This window comes from Mesoplodon bidens, assembly GCF_964165515.1.
Source record: "Mesoplodon bidens genome assembly, chromosome: 19".
NCBI lineage: Eukaryota > Metazoa > Chordata > Mammalia > Artiodactyla > Ziphiidae > Mesoplodon > Mesoplodon bidens.
The window spans coordinates 29342001-29357383 of NC_138179.1; the positions used below are offsets into that span (position 1 = coordinate 29342001).

Genomic DNA, 15383 nt, shown 5'->3' on the forward strand with positions numbered 1-15383 from the left:
GGTCTGTCATGGGGCCACAGAAAGTCCAGGCCAGCAGGGCCTGTGGGATGGGGAAGCCTGGACACCCGGGACCCTGGCCCTGACCCTCCCTTCCAAGCAGCAACGGGGCAGGCGTGAAACCCGTAGGGAATCGGCTCCTGCCCTTTCCTGACCCAGCCTGGTGGGCACCGCTGGTGGTGGCGGCAGGAAGGCAGCTGCAGGTGGTGAGAAGGTGGCCAGTGGGCAAAGCCAAGGTCAGGCGACTAGGCTTGGGCCCCAGTCCTGCCTGGGCCATTCTATGTGAATGCCCGGGCAGGGCCCCGTTGCCTGCATATTGGCAGTTTGGCTGCGAGAGCTCAGGCCCTTCAGAAGCCCAGCGCCCACCTCTCAACGGCCCACCAACCGGGGGCATCGGACTCTGCACGCACACCTGGTGGCAGGGAGCTCACTACCTCATTCATCAGAAAGTCCTGCCAGAGACCCTTGTGCTCCGCTCACCAGGCAAACATGGGAGTCACCTCTCCAGGGCCCCCAGACACCCCCTCGGAGGCTTCCCCATGCTCTGCAGCCAGGGCCCTCCACTCTCCCATCCGAGCCTCAGGGGGAGGCAGCTCGACTCTGGAGCCAGCCTGCCTGCCTTTGACTCTCGGCCAGGCCAGTTAGCGGTTACTTGCTTCACCTCTGGGCCTCAGTTTCCCCACGAAGACAGGACGTGACTGTCTCAGGCTACCATGCCTCCCAGATGTGTCTCCTGTGTTACCCCATGCCAGGCTGCGCACCCTGGGGCTTGGTTCCCTCTGCTCTGGCTCTCCCCACGTCCACCTGGAGTTCCTGTCTTTCTGGGTCTGGGGGCCACAGCAAGGTCTGATTCTCCTGCTACCCGAGTCTTCCCATTCTGCCTCCTGGGGATTGTTACCTCTGACGAGGGCTCGACCTGCTGGTGCCACCACTGAGGCACCAGAACAGCTGTTAAAACATGAGCCTGTGCCTTAAGGCCCAGGTCCTGAAATCCTGAAGTCCTGCTGTTCAGTTACCCAATGCTGTGTAGCAAACCTCCCAAAACTCAGACCTCAGACACCATCCAGCTCAGGAGTCTGCATCGTGGCCAGGGTTGGGCCGGGAGATTCCTCCCGGTTCCAGGCGCTTCAGCTGGGGCCTCACTCACACGGCCCACTTGCATTCTGCAACCCAAAAGTCCTCTCACCTGGGCAGAGCCTCTTCTAACTGGGAGCAACTCCCGGTGCCTGGCATTTGCCTAGTACACAGTAGGTGCTTAATAGGTACTGAATAAGTAAATAAACCCCTCCTCTGACACCGTGGCTCCAGCCAATTATGCCCCCACACACCTATCCAGCCCTCCTCCTCCAAGCCTCCCCTCCCGCACAAGTTCCCCAAAGCACTAGCACTTCCAATCAACATTCATTCATTTATTCTTTCATTCATGCGACAAGTATTTTTTAAGCACCTACTCTGCGTTAGGCATTGTCCTAACGTTAGGCTTTGGGGGAAAGAGTAGGGAACACTGTTTTCTCTGTTTAGAATGTCCATTCCCCTTCCCTCCATCTATTCCTATAGCAAACTCCTACTCATGGTTCAAAACCCAACCCAAACATCCCATTCCCTGGGAAGCCCTTTCCCAGCCTTCTCCCTCCCCAGCCGCTGACATGAAACATCTCTCTCCCTCTACTATACCATTCTCAAATATTGTGTGGCCCATCCAGTGATGGGGTCCTGGGGTTAGGGCTACCCAAGGAGTGCGGGGTAGAGGGGCAGGGGCCCGCAGGGAGAGGTAAGCACAGATATCTCTGCTGGAAGCTCTGTTCAGGGGAACCTGGGCCTCCACCTCCTGGCTCCTCCCTCAGGCTCATTTTCTAGTCACTCAACAACCATATGGAGAACAGGCTGCCAGGCATACCTTTTATTTGCACAGAAATGACCAAGAGCCAGGAATCCAAGCTCAGTAGCAGTGCGGGGGCACCTGAGGGGGGGGACATGTGAGGGACCAGGACAGGGAGATGGAGCAGATTTGAACATCAGACCCCAAGGAAAGCAAAGGCAGGTTCAGTTTGTCTAGGCTACTGGTGTGGGGCTTCCCTGCCGCAGGGGGAGTCGGGGCAGGGCCACAGTGGTAGGTGGCAGGAGGCCCCACTGGTCAGTCTTTGGAAGTCCCTCCTGCCATGGGACCCAAGTTTGCACACTGCAACTCCATTCCAACTCTGGATCAGTCTTCTCAGGTTCCTGGGGGCTTGCGCCACGACACCTACTGCCTCTTGGTCTCCCCTAAGGCTCTGGCGCAGTAACTCCCCTGGGACCACACAGCAAGCCTCCTGGCACAGGGCAGCTGGGGGCTGGGGGCTGGGTCAGAGCAGCGTGATCTCGCTGGGGGGCAGTGTGAGCCGCTTCTCACGGGCACTGAGCAGGTTCTCCACGTGCACGGCCACCACGCGACACAGCTCCAGGCCCTGCAGGAGAGACGGTGAGAGGACCAACACTTCCCAGCTCTCACCTGGGGTGAGATGTGGCCGGGAGAGGGGAGAAAGATGGAGGCCAGCCTCACCCTCGTCCCCACCTCCCCAGGGCCCTGGGAGGAGCATGAGCAGCTAGGAGGAGGAACGCCAGGCTGCAGGTGGGAAGGGGTGAGCCTGGAGGAGACCAGCGCATCTGCCAGCTCTGCTGCATGTGGCCTGTGTGACCTGGAGCCAGTTACTGCACCTCTCTGAGCCTCAGTGGTCTCACCCCTGGGGGCTCGGTTTACCAGGGCCTGCCTCACAGAGCCGTGGGGAGGATGTTATGAGATTTTACTACATGTGAATCCTCTAGACTTGAAACTTATTAGCCCCGTCAATAAATGGTTTCTAACCAAGTGCTGCCATGGTTACCACCTGGCGCCCGCAGCCTAGAATGAGCTGTGACCCAGCCTCAGGGCTCCCTCCCACCTGCTGGGGGCGGGACAGGCAGCGGGGACTGTGGAAAATTGGTCTCTCAGACCACAGCCAGTGCCGGAATCTCCCCAGGCGCTTCCTGGGGGCTGGGAAATAAGGAGGGTAAAAATAAGGAGGACAGCACTTACTGGGTGGCGACTGAGGGCCAGGCACTGTCCCAAGAGCCACCCGTGTCCCACCCCTCCCAGTCCCTGCAGTGTCCCTATGAGTCAGACATTCTTAGAGCCCATTCCACAGGTGAGGAAACTGAGGCCAGAGCCCTGAAGCCACTTGCCCCAGACCTCACAGCTGGGGATGGTGGGACTTGAACCCAAGGCCACACCCTGGGGCCCCCCCACCTCAGCTAATGAGATCAGAGCGGGCTCCTCCCCACCATCCTCCCACCTACATGCTGCAGCACTCCAGGCCTCACTGGGAATGCTGCCCCACTTGGCAGGTGTGGAAACTGGGGCTCAATAAGAAGCTGGGTTGCTTCCAGATGCCCTCACACAGCCTGTCAGAGGTAGGCGGGATCACTGCTGCACTCAGACATCACCTGCTCCTGGAAGCCCTCGCTGATTACCTCCTGGATAGCACGGGTACACCCACCCCGCACTGATCACGGTTTATTAGAGAGTCTTTGATGTCTGTCACACCCCTGAGACCTGGGGGCTCTGTGGGGGCCAGGGCTGGAGGGTCTCCTCAGTATCTCTGCAGCTAAGTGCAGAATCTGCTGCATAGAGATGCTCACTGGTTATACATTGAAAGAATGAATGATTAATTAATAAACGTGTCCTCTATACATGCATGACAGAGGCAGAGCAGAGGTGGCAACACAAAGAGGTCGCGGGTGGGGAGGGTGCTGGGAGCAAGTGGAGAAGCCGGAGAGGCCTCCTCCTCCACCCACTCACTTCCTGAGCAGCTGCTACAGCCGGGCTGTGCTAGGGACACCGTGGGGACAAGCTGGACACAGCCCTGCCCTGCCCCGCCCTCTCGGGGCTGACATTCTAGAGGGGAGACAAACAATCTGGGAACAAATAACTAAGTGATTTCCAAGCCATATGAGGGCTACTGAGGCGGACAGAGTGAACTATCGGGGAGGAGGGTCAGGGTAGGCTTCTAGAAGGAGGTGATGTTTGTGCTGAAACCGGAACAATGGGAGGGAGGGAGCCCTGTGATGCAGGGAAGCGCGTCCCAGGTAGAGGGGACAGTGAGTGCAGGGGGTCTGGGGCGGGGAGGGGGGCAGGTAAGCAGAGAGGAGGGATGAGAGCGGAGGCCACGGAGGTAATCAGAGGAGGGGGTGGGGACGGGAAGGGCTGCTGGGTTGGGGGCCCAAGGGCCTGCAAGGGTGAGAGGTGAGGGCAGAAGCCTGTTGGTCTCCAAGGGCAATGCTGAGGGGGTCAGGGCAGGAGAGAGAAATAAGGGGCTGTCTCAGCAGAGCTGGCTTTGGAAGCCTCAGGGTCAGAGGGGTGCCGGGGGTGGGGCGGGGGGACCGGACTCAGCACCAGTTAGAGGTCGTCCAGCAGAGGGCTCTCCAGAAAAGGGGCCCAAGGAGCAACGGACGGGCAGGTCCGAGGAGGTGGGTTTGCTGTGGTGGGAGCTCAGACTGGGGGTTCTGGGAAGCAGGCTGAGCCCCAGATAAGGCCAGGGTGGGGGTGACCTCAGCAGGAGCAGGACTGGGGAGCAGTGGGAAGCACACTGATCCCCAGTCAAAGGCTCCCCAGGAGCCCGGGGCGGGGGGCTCCTCCCTTAGAGGCAGGGCTGGGGCAGTGGGAACCCGTCTCGTGCCCTGGGATAGCAGCCCCACCAAGGCAGGCCATGCCGTGAGAAGTGGTCCTGGGCCCACATCTTGAGTGGGTGCGGTGGCCCCAGACGTGTGGGCCCAGCCCCGATTCTGCCCCTTCTCTGGACCTCAGTCCCCTCTCTTCAGTGGGCTGAGAACTCTGGTCCTGCCCCATCCCCAGGCACTGCAAGACTTGGACTTGACTGACATAGAGGTCAGCCACAGCTTTTTTTTTTTTTTTTTTTGCAGTACGCAGGCCTCTCTCTGTTGTGGCCTCTCCCGTTGCAGAGCACAGGCTCCGGACATGCAGGCTCAGTGGCCATGGCTCACGGGCCCAGCCGCTCCGCAGCATGTGGGATCCTCCCGGACTGGGGCACGAACCCGTGTCCCCTGCATCAGCAGGCGGACTCTCAACCACTGCGCCACCAGGGAAGCCCCAGCCACAGCTTTTAAGGAGCAGCCACAGTTGCAAATAGCAGAAGGTCCAGGGCAGCTGGGCCTTGGCCTCCCTGTCACATGGGAACCCCACTCTCCACCCCTCAACCTCAACAATCCATCCTCCGAGCCTCAGCCCAGGTGAACGTCCTCAAACTGCCTGGGTCCTGCCCTCCCACCAACCTTCTATGGCTCCCGAGTGCCCTCAGGAGGAAGCCCCAGATTCTTAGCTTTATATTCAAGGACCCTTAAGACCTGCCCTTCCCTGGCTATCTCTCCAATTCCCCATCAAACTCCTCACTATTCTGCAAACGACCTGGGGCTGCCCTTTCCCATGACCCCACCATCAAGATGCTTCTCTGGTAGACCACCCTCATGACCCACAGTTCTGTGAGGTGTTGGGTTAGCTCTGTCCCTTGCACTGGGCTGGATGCTCCCTGGGACACGGCCAGGACCTGACCCATCTTGGAGCCAGACCCAGAGAAAAGCCTGGCGAGTGGAATGAGGGAGTGGGGGGCCAGGTGACAAGCCCGGCTGCCAGGCGGGGCCCACCTGCTCCAGCTGCAGCTGCATGGTGCGCTGGGCCGCCACATCCCCCAGTGCGATCTCGACATATGGGTAGCTGGAGCTGGCCGTGGGCCGCTGGGTCCTCGTCGACTGGATCTCCTTCAGGGAGAACTTCACCATCAGCTCCTGGGGGAAATGGGGGCAGACAGGCTTGGGGGTGCGACAGTCTCACCCAGCCTTACCCCACCCCTGGAGGTCAGATCCGCAGGTGGCGTGACAGCTCAGCTCAGTTCGAGTACTAGTTCCCCAGTGACTTGCTGTGTGACCCGGAGCAAGCTACTTTACCTCTCTGGACCTCAGTTTCTCACGTGAAATTATTTCAACAAATACTGATGCACGCACGTGCGGCATGCCAGGCACTGCTCTAAATGCTTGAGATCTAGGGATGCAGGAAATGCCAGTGGTGCCCTGACCTTCACATCAAGGCTGCTTCTTCACACCCGCCCCTCTAGATCTGGAGCTTTCTTTCCAGCCCCAGGAGCAAAAGCAGAGCTTCCCCACACAGGGGAAGCCAGAGTGATGAGAGTCAGCACCCCAACACAAACAACAGGACACAGCGGACAGACAACCCAGCTCCACGACCTGCACGATGGGGGGCATCCTCTGAGGGCCCTGTTCCCCGCTGGACCAAGCGCCAGTCCCCACAGCAGGAACCTGGTTGTTAACACGCCCCTCCCCAGGTGTATCCCCCAGGGTACAACCCTCCTCCTGGTCTCACTTCCTCGCTCCAGTGTTTCCACGTGAGCCACTTGCCCTGGAGCCCTCATCTCAGGGCCCACTCCCGGGGGAAGAACTAAGAATAGGGGTAGCAGATCCTTTTTGTCCTGGACTGAATTGTGTCCCTCAAATCCATATGCTGAAGCCCTGATCCAGCACCTCAGAATCTGGAGACAGACCTTTGAAGAGGGAAGGTTAGGGTGGGCTCCAATCCCACGAGACCACTGTGCTTATGAGAAGAGGAAATTGGGACACACAGACCCCAGGGATGTGCACAGAGAAAGGGCCATGTTAGGAGACGGGCAGGACGGCCATCTACAAACAAGGAGAGAGGCCTCAGAGGAAACCAACCCTGCGGGCACCTTGATCTTAGATGTCCACCGTCCAGAACCACCAGGAAAACAATTTCTGTTGCTGAAGCCCCGCCCCATCAGCCCCAGCAGACTAACACAGGCTTTGAGCGTTGGCCTGTGTTTCACCTCCTTTCACCTTGACAACAGCCCTGCATCCCAGGTGAGGCAGTGAGGCTCTGACAGGGAAGAAGCGTTGCCCAAGGTCACGCAGGTGTAAGCAGTGGAGCTGGACTTCCCATCCCCTGGGGGGAGGGGCGGGGCTGGGCTGAGGCCACTCACGTGGGTCTCGGTGCTGAGGAAGTTGAGGCCATTCTGGTTGACCGCAAGGATGCAGGGGGCGGGCACCGCGCCGTTGCTGCAGCTCTGGACGAAGAAGAAGGAGGAGCCGAACATGGGCGAGGCGCTGAGGAGGCCTGGGGCGGGGGAGGGGCGGGCAGGTGAAGCCGGCGCCTCAGTGCCGCCCCCCACCTGCTCAGGCGGCCCCTCCCGCCGGTCCAGCTAACGGCCTCAGGCCCCCCTCCTTCCCTGCTGGGGCCCCCAGCCTAGGTGGGGCCCTGGTGAGGACTTTAGAAAGCTGGCACCAAAAATGCCTCTGTACAAAGGCAAAGGTGCCTCCACCCCACCCTCCTCGACCAGGCCCCCACGGTTCCCTCCCCAGCCCGGACTTCTTCTCACCCAGAAACTGGGCGCGAGCCTGGTGGGGGCTGAGTGCCTGCATCTGCTGCCGGTGCTGGCCAAGCAGGCTGAGCCACGCCGAGCCGGCCACGGTGCGGTAGAGCTGGGCCGGGATGTACTCCTGGGCCTCGCGCCTGGCGTGCAAGGAAAAGCCGCACTGAGTGCCGCTAGGCTTTACGCTAAACCTCCTGGACCCCTACTCGCTGGGGAGTGAGGATGACTCAGTGCCTGGGCACACAGGAGGTGCTCAATAACCGCTGGCCAGTACCACTAGGCTCCCCGTTTGCAGAGGAGGGAACAGAGACTCTGAGAAGTTTACCAGCCAGTCCAAGGTCACACAGTGACCGGGCCAGGCCGAGGCTTGAACCCAAGGTGGGTTCGTCCTTTGTAGCCCCCGCCCCAGGGAGAAGCCCAGGCCAAAGGGGTGAGAAGCACACGCTGAGGGAAATATCAGGGCAGCAAAGCAGCAAAGCAAACCACCAGTGGCTGGTCAGAGCCGGAGGGCACAGAGCACTAGGCCCACCAGGCCAGGCCTCCCCCTGACACATGCTGGCTGCCCTGGGGCAGCCCTGTGTCTCAGGACATCTGAAAAATACCAACAAATACCGGTCCCGGCTGCCATGGGCTGCACACTGGGGAAGGGGGAATGTCAGGGGGACCCCCCAAAAGACCCTCCAGGCAATATCTTTCCTCTCTGCTCTGCTGGGCAAGAGCCTGGCATCTGACCCAGTCTTCCCAGGTCTGGATCCTGGTCCTACCACCTATTAGCTGGGGAAGCCATATCCCCTCTCTGGGCCTCAGTTTCCTCATCTGTAAAAGGAGTAAAGAAAGTGCGCGTGGGGACTTGCCTGGTGGCGCAGTGGTTAAGAATACGCCTGCCAATGCAAGGGACACGGGTTCGAGCCCTGCTCCAGGAAGATCCCATATGCCGCGGAGCAACTAAGCCCGTGCACCACAACTACTGAGCCTGCGTGCTACAACTACTGAAGCGCGTGCGCCTAGAGTCCGTGCTCCGCAACAAGAGAAGCCACCTCAATGAGAAGGCCGTGCACCGCAACCAAGAGTAGCCCCCGCTCGCCGCAACCAGAGAAAGCCCACGCGCAGCAACAAAGACCCAATGCAACCAAAAATGAAATAAATAAATAAATAAATAAATTTAAAAAATTAAAAAGTGCGGTTGGGGAGATTAGCTGAGACAATGTGTGCAGAGTGCCTTGCAAAGAGTAGGAATGCCACAACTGTCTTTCTCCGGGGCTGGGATGATACCTTTCTGTGCTTCCTGCACTTTCCCCTTAAAATGACAGCACAGAAAGAGAGCTGGGTGCTGAGCCCTTACAGTGTGCTGGGCACCGGGACATCCTCTGTCCGCAGTCCACTGCCTTCCCTACGCTGGTTCACACCAGGGGCTCTCATAGTGTGGCCGAGGGTCTGGGAGGGCAACGCCGCTTCCTTAAGAACATGAGCGGTCATCTGTTCTCCCCTCTCGTTCCCTCACAAGTGCACGGTGGAGTCTGCCAGAGGCTACGTGACAAGTGAGATCACAACAGACTGACAGAGAGGCAGAGGCAGGCATCCAGCTGCCGTCTGTCACGCCAAATGGTACAGAGATTTGCAGAATGTCAAACAGTGCCGCTCTTCTCACTGGAGTTTTTGGGAAAATACACTTGTGTTTTCATAACTTATTTATATTAATGTGTAAGTTATCTTACACTATTTGTATTACAATTATCACATATACGCCTTGATATTAACACGGGGTGTCCTTATTTTTAATTACTTACTAAGTCAATATTTTAAATCGTTTCTCAGTTTTAATTTTTGTTTGTTTGTTTGATCTTAGTCCCCAACCAAGGATCAAACCTGTGTCCCCAGCAGTGGAAGCATGGAGTCTTAACCACTGGATGGCCAGGGAAGTACCTCAGTTTTAATTTTGAATAGTGTAAATATATCGATACAACGCACAGAAACAAAAGCCCTTTGCGGTCTTATTTTTAAGAGAGTAGGGGACTTCCCTGGTGGTGCAGTGGTTAAGAATCCGCCTGCCAACGCAGGGGACACAGGTTCAAGCCCTGGTCGGGGAAGATCCCACATGCCGCGGAGCAACTAAGCCCATGTGCCACAACTACTGAGCCTGTGCACCTAGAGCCCGCGCTCTGCAATAAGAGAAGCCACCGCAATGAGAAGCCCAGGCACTGCAATGAAGAGTAGCCCCTGCTCGCCGCAACTAGAGAAAGCCCGTGCGCAGCAACAAGAGACCCAATAAGGCTTCCCTGGTGGCGCAGTGGTTGAGAATCTGCCTGCTAATGCAGGGGACACGGGTTCGAGCCCTGGTCTGGGAAGATCCCACATGCTGTGGAGCAACTAGGCCCGTGAGCCACAACTACTGAGCCTGCGCGTCTGGAGCCTGTGCTCTGCAACGGGAAAGGCCGCGATAGTGAGAGGCCCACGCACCACGATGAAGAGTGGCCCCCACTTGCCACAACTAGAGAAAGCCCTCACACAGAAACTAAGACCCAACACAGCCAAAAATAAATAAATAAATAAATAAATTCAGGAGCCAGATTAAAAAAAAAAAAAGACCCAATGCAGCCATAAATAAATAAATAAATAAATAAATTTGTTTAAAAAAAAAAGAGTAAAGAGGCCCAAAGATGGAAAGCCTGGATGACTAATGTCTTGCCTCTTCAAAAACATCAGTTTAAAGGCTGCCTGACGCCCCACAATTTGTTTTTTCATATTTATTTATTTATTTATTATTTAGGCTGCAGTGGGTCTTAGTTGTGCCACGAGGGATCTTTTATTTATTTTTTTAATTTTATTTTTTTAATTAATTTATTTAGTTTTGGCTGTGTTGGGTCTTCGTTACTGCGCACGGGCTTTCTCTGGTTGCAGCGAGCGGAGGCTACTCTTGGTTGCGGTGCGCGGGCTTCTCATTGCGGTGGCTTCTCTTGTTGCGGAGCAGGGCCTCTAGGTGCATGGGTTTCAGTAGTTGTGGCACACAGGCTCAGTAGTTGTGGCTCGTGGGCTCTAGAGTGCAGGCTCAGCAGTTGTGACACACGGGCTTAGTTGCTCCACGGCATGTGGGATCTTCCCGGACCAGGGCTTGAACCCGTGACCCCTGCAGTGGCAGGAGGATTCTTAACCACTGCACCACCAGGGAAGTCCCCCCACAATTTTTTAAAGGAATTCCCTGTCGTCGGAGATTGTAGGCGACACCACAGTGAACGTTTCCATGGCCAAATCTTTCTGCAGGGCCATGTATATTTCCTGGACCACAGGGTGTGCGTCCTGAAAGCTTTTTATCACTCAGTTTGCTCTGAGCTATTACTACCAGCTGGAAGCGACCTGTCGTGCCTGGAGGTGGGGTCCCAGCTGGACGGGCTAGGCTGGGTGGGTGCTCACGTGCTGGGCAGGTAGAAGTGGTCCTTGGCTCGGTGCTGCAGCGCGGCCAGCTTGGACACCTGCTGCAGCTGCTGCTCGCTGGGCTGGCCGGCCGGCATGCTGCTGAACAGGCCCTTCAGGTAATCGGGCAGCACCTGTGGGGGACGAGGTGATGCAGGTGAGGGTCCCGGCGGCCAGGCACTGGGCAGGCAACCGGGGAGGCGCAGACATAGACACTGAGTGGTTCCAGCCCCACTCACTTCCGGGGGAGGGTGGCCTGTCACTTCCCTGGGCTTCTGGAAGGAGTGACACATGACGGTGAGCTGAGAGGGCTGTAGCCGGGAAGCCACAGGACCCTGGGAAGCACTGGCACCCGCCTGCAGCATGCAGGACCCGGGGTCCCATTTCCACAAGTCCTCGGGCTGCCGCTGGCTGACCCGCAGGCACAAGAGCCCAGTGGCCGGATTTGGACTCGGAACGGCCGCAGCTTCGGCACCAGCTCCAGAGAAGCACGCGCTCTCTGTCCAAGCACATCCGCAAGTGTCAGCACAAGAGGAAGAACCAGGCTTTGTTAACCCCGCGACCCTGACTCAGACGACCAAGTCTCAAAGGGGAGGGGCAGCACCACGAAAATGACAAGGCCAGGCAAAGCCTTTCAGCGAGGGACAGGCCAAGTGCTCAGCGCGGGAGGAGAGCCAGAGGAAGGAGGACGGAGCAGCCTCCTGAAGGGGTGCCATCTGGGCAGCCTCGCCGGAAGACTCAGAAGAGCAGAGCCCACGCAGGGAGCAGACACCTCGGGGCCCGAATCATGAAGGCCTCAAACGCCAAGGCCCGGGGGAGCCCAGGAAGTTCCAGAGCCTCAGAGCGGCCCGCGCGCTGACCTGGTTGTAGTGCATGGTCACGTAGAGCTCATTCTCGAACTTGAGCGGCTGATCCCAGAGCACACGCCGGAACCACAGCGTGTAGCCACCATCCACCTGCTCCATCTCCGAGGCCACATCCAGGATGTAGGCGCGGCGGCTGAGCGGGCACACGTGCTGGCCTGTGGGGAGCCAGGGGCAGCTGGCTGGGGTACGAGTGGCAAGCCCCCTCCCCGCTCTGGGACACAGCATCCTCAGTAAAGGAGAGCACGTTTATGGGACAGGGTGCCTGTGTTTGTGGAAGTTGTAAATGCAAGCTACAGCCCGTCTAGGTCTAGGGAAGTGCCCTGCATGGTGCTCAGAGAAAGCCTAGCCCCTTTCCAGAGGAGGGCTGGAGACAAGGAGGGGCACATGAGGCCTCAGGTCAGGAGGGTCAGTGGGTGCCTTTCTGCAGAGCTCCTTCAGGAGAGAACCCCCTGCCGGTCTCCTGGGGCAGGTGGGGAGGACAGTGGGGTCTGGCACTGAGCAGGTCTCAGCCTGTACAAGAGGCTTAAGTTTTCATTTCCTGAACTGACATTTCTGCTTCCCATCCCACACCTTCGGTAAAATTTTACCAAAGAGAGGGGGGGTGGCACGATGATAAAGTCCAGACTCTCGAGGCCAGACAGTCTGGGTTCAAATCCCAACTGTGTGACCCTGGGTAAGTCCTTTAATCTCTGCGGCAGGCTGAATAGCAGCCTGACCCCAAAGATGTCCCCGTCCTATTCCCCACCACCTGTGAATAGGTACCTTCATGGCAAAGGGGACTTTGAAATATGATTAAGGATCTTGAGATGGGGAGTTTATGTGGGCACCCAAGTGGACCCAGTGTAGTCTCAAGGGTCCTTAAAGAAGGAGAGATTGGAACATGCTACGCTGCTGGCTTTGAAGATGAAGGAAGGGGCCGTGAGCCAAGGAATGTGGGCGCCTCTAGAAGCGGAAAAGGCCGGGAAAAAGGCTCTTTCCCAGAGTCTCCAGAAGGAGTTAGCCCTGAGGACACTCTGGTTTCAGGACTTCTAACCTTCAAACCATATGATAATAAATGTGTGTTGTTTTAATCCAATGAGTATGTGCTGATTTGTTATGGCGGCAACAGGAGACTAATACAGTCTCTCTGGGCCTCAGTTTTCCCATCTGTAAATGGGAACAATAACTGTCTCATTTCATATGGTTGTGGTGGGGATTAAAGCAGGTTATAGGATGACATGCTCTCAGCAGTGCCTGGGACATAGCCTCTGCTCCGTAAATTCAGTTATTGGGATCATTTTGTTACTACCTTCCCCTCCCCCTGTGTCTTGGCTGGACTCCGGGCAAGCAGGGCTGAGGATACATGGTTCGGAGCCGAGGCAGCAGCGGGAGAGCTGGTTGGAGGTGGATGGAACTGACAGGCTGGTGGCAGGAAGCAAGGCCACAGCCTACAGCAGGTGGGCTGCAGGGGGAAGGGGTTCGGCTGAACGGAGAAGGGCCAGGTGAGACCAAGGGTGGGGGCCCTTACGGCCACTATTAAGGCGTTAAGAGACAGGAAAAAGTACTTGCACTTGTGGGTCCAGGAGTCGCGTCCTATCAAGTCTCATCCTCCTTGAGGGCAGGGCCCACTGTGTGGCCCGAGGGGCAGAGGGAGGCATCAGGGGAGCCCTGTCTTCCAGGAACTCGTGATCTGACGGGCCAGGCAAGGTCACACAGAACGAAGCAGAGAGGGACAGACACGGGGCTGGGGGGGCTCAGGGCAGAGAGGTCCCTCTACCTGGGCCTAGGGGCTTCCTGGAGGAAGTGGCATCTGACCTGGGCCTTACAGTGACGGTGGTGGGCGGGCCCAGCATGCCGCACCCTCTGGCCACTCACCTCGGTTGGTGACAACAAAGATGACATACTCATCAAAGGCCTCGGGGCGGGTCAGAGCCATCTCAGCACAGATTTCCTCCACCACGTCCAGGGCCACCTGCGGCGAGGGAAGCGTGAGGCTGCACTGGCCTGGTGACCTCTGCCCCCAAGCCCACCCACACCCCCTGCGCAGAGGCGAGGATCCCTGAGGTCCCTGGGAGCCAGGATCATGCAGGAAAGGGCACAGCTTTTGGAGTCTGAGAGACTTGGGTTCCGAGTTGGCCTGTCTCTTATTTGCAGTTTGATCCTGAGCTGGAGGTCCCACCTCCCCCAGGCTCAGGCTGCTCCTCTTGAGAGATAAATCCTGCCTAGTGGGGGAGCCTGGGGGGCTCAGCACCCTTGGGGGCCCACCCTGGAGGCTGGGGTCCCTGTCCGACGGAGACATCCCGTCACTTACGGTGCACGTTTTGATCTTGAGATGGCGCTCGAGGCCTCCAGGGAGAAGAAAGAGCTGCCTCTTGGAACTGCGGCCGGCCTGGGGTGAGGAGATTGGGGAGGTGGGAGAGGCCGGGCCGGGGTTCTGGGCCAGCTGCTGTCCCCTCCGCGGGGGTCCCCGACAGGGACCAGGCAGGGCCGGCGAGTGCGCGTGACGGGGTCTCTGGGCCGGCCTGTCTCACTCACCCCAACCCCCGCAACGCTCACCAACATGGCCCGAAGCTCCATGCTGCCGGGGAGCTCCAGACGGCCACCGAAGCGCAGCGTTCTCTGCAGGTTCTGCTCACAGGCCTTAGCAATCCCTGCAGAAACGGGAGTCAGGGCCTGGCCCAGGGTGGGCAGGGGAGAAAGGGGCTCCTCCGGCCCCAGCCCTGAGTCCATGGGGCGGGGGGTAGAAGGGTGGGGCCGTGTGTCTGCTCTCCCTTCAGCGGCTGAGGAGACAGTTCAGAGGGCAGTGATTTACCCAAGGTCAAGAGCCAGAGAGTAAGAGCTGGATCTGAACCCCATCCCATGCAGCGGAGGCCCGCACGCCTTGCTTATTATCCACGAGCCCCACAGACAGCTGGTGACTCGGGGCTTGTCCCCTGCAGGCCGTGTGTGGCTAAGATGACGCGGCTGTGTGCAGCATCCCAGTGCAGAAGCCCCCACCCTCTGTTTCCCCACCACTCTGGGCTAAGCAGTGCCCTCGCCCTGCTCTGGGGAGGGGTCAAGAGGACTGGGCACACTCTGCCACCTTCCCTGGAGCTGAGTCTCTTCACCTCTGAGTCCAGGGAAGTCTGCTGTCTGAGTCAAAGAGGCAGCTTCAGAAGCAAAGAGAGTGAGGTCCCCGTCTCCTTCACGGCCGCCGGGGTAACCACAGGGGCCCTGGCCTCTTAGGGGGACCCAGGGGTTGCTCTGGGAGCTAGGCTGGGGCTAAGGCTGAGGAGCAGCCCCTTTCCTCCAAAATCCAAGGGGAAAAGGCCAAGACCCTGCCACCAGCCTTGGCGCCCCTGCCTGAACCCTCTCAAGACCCTTGTTGATTCCCAAAGACCAGAGAAACAGGGCCTTGCTGCCTCCTCCGCCTCCACTCCCACATGCCACACGCCACACGTCCTCCTCTCCGGGCCTTCACCCCTGCTACTCAGCCTACCCAGAAATCCCTCCCACGTGCTCACGACCCAGAGCAACACTTCCTCTGGGAAGTCTTCCCTGATACGCCGTCCTCCCCCCCATTACATCAGACAACCCATCGCATCCGCCCCTGTGGGACCTCCACAAACGTTTGGGGATAGACTGACGTTAGTAAACATTGCCCGGGCACCTGTGAAGGGCCAGGCCCTTTGGCCAGCTGCCCGGCTGGTCCTCATGCAGACAAGCC

At 58.4% G+C, this 15383-nt stretch overlaps 1 protein-coding gene across 1 annotated transcript in view; it reads right to left on the minus strand.

Annotated features, from left to right (window-relative positions):
- Window positions 1-1889: 1889 nt before the first annotated feature.
- The window catches only part of MYO15A (myosin XVA), a gene marked incomplete at its 5' end in the record, with an annotated part of 50842 nt that continues 37348 nt past the window's right edge, over window positions 1890-15383 (minus strand). Inside the window, 9 exons of the mRNA XM_081218628.1 lie at window positions 1890-2441; window positions 5671-5811; window positions 7035-7168; window positions 7431-7564; window positions 10833-10966; window positions 11693-11853; window positions 13553-13649; window positions 13989-14066; window positions 14234-14328. Coding sequence (XP_081074754.1) covers window positions 2340-2441; window positions 5671-5811; window positions 7035-7168; window positions 7431-7564; window positions 10833-10966; window positions 11693-11853; window positions 13553-13649; window positions 13989-14066; window positions 14234-14328 — 1076 coding nt within the window. The 3' untranslated portion in view covers window positions 1890-2339. The remainder of the gene's footprint in view (window positions 2442-5670; window positions 5812-7034; window positions 7169-7430; window positions 7565-10832; window positions 10967-11692; window positions 11854-13552; window positions 13650-13988; window positions 14067-14233; window positions 14329-15383) is intronic.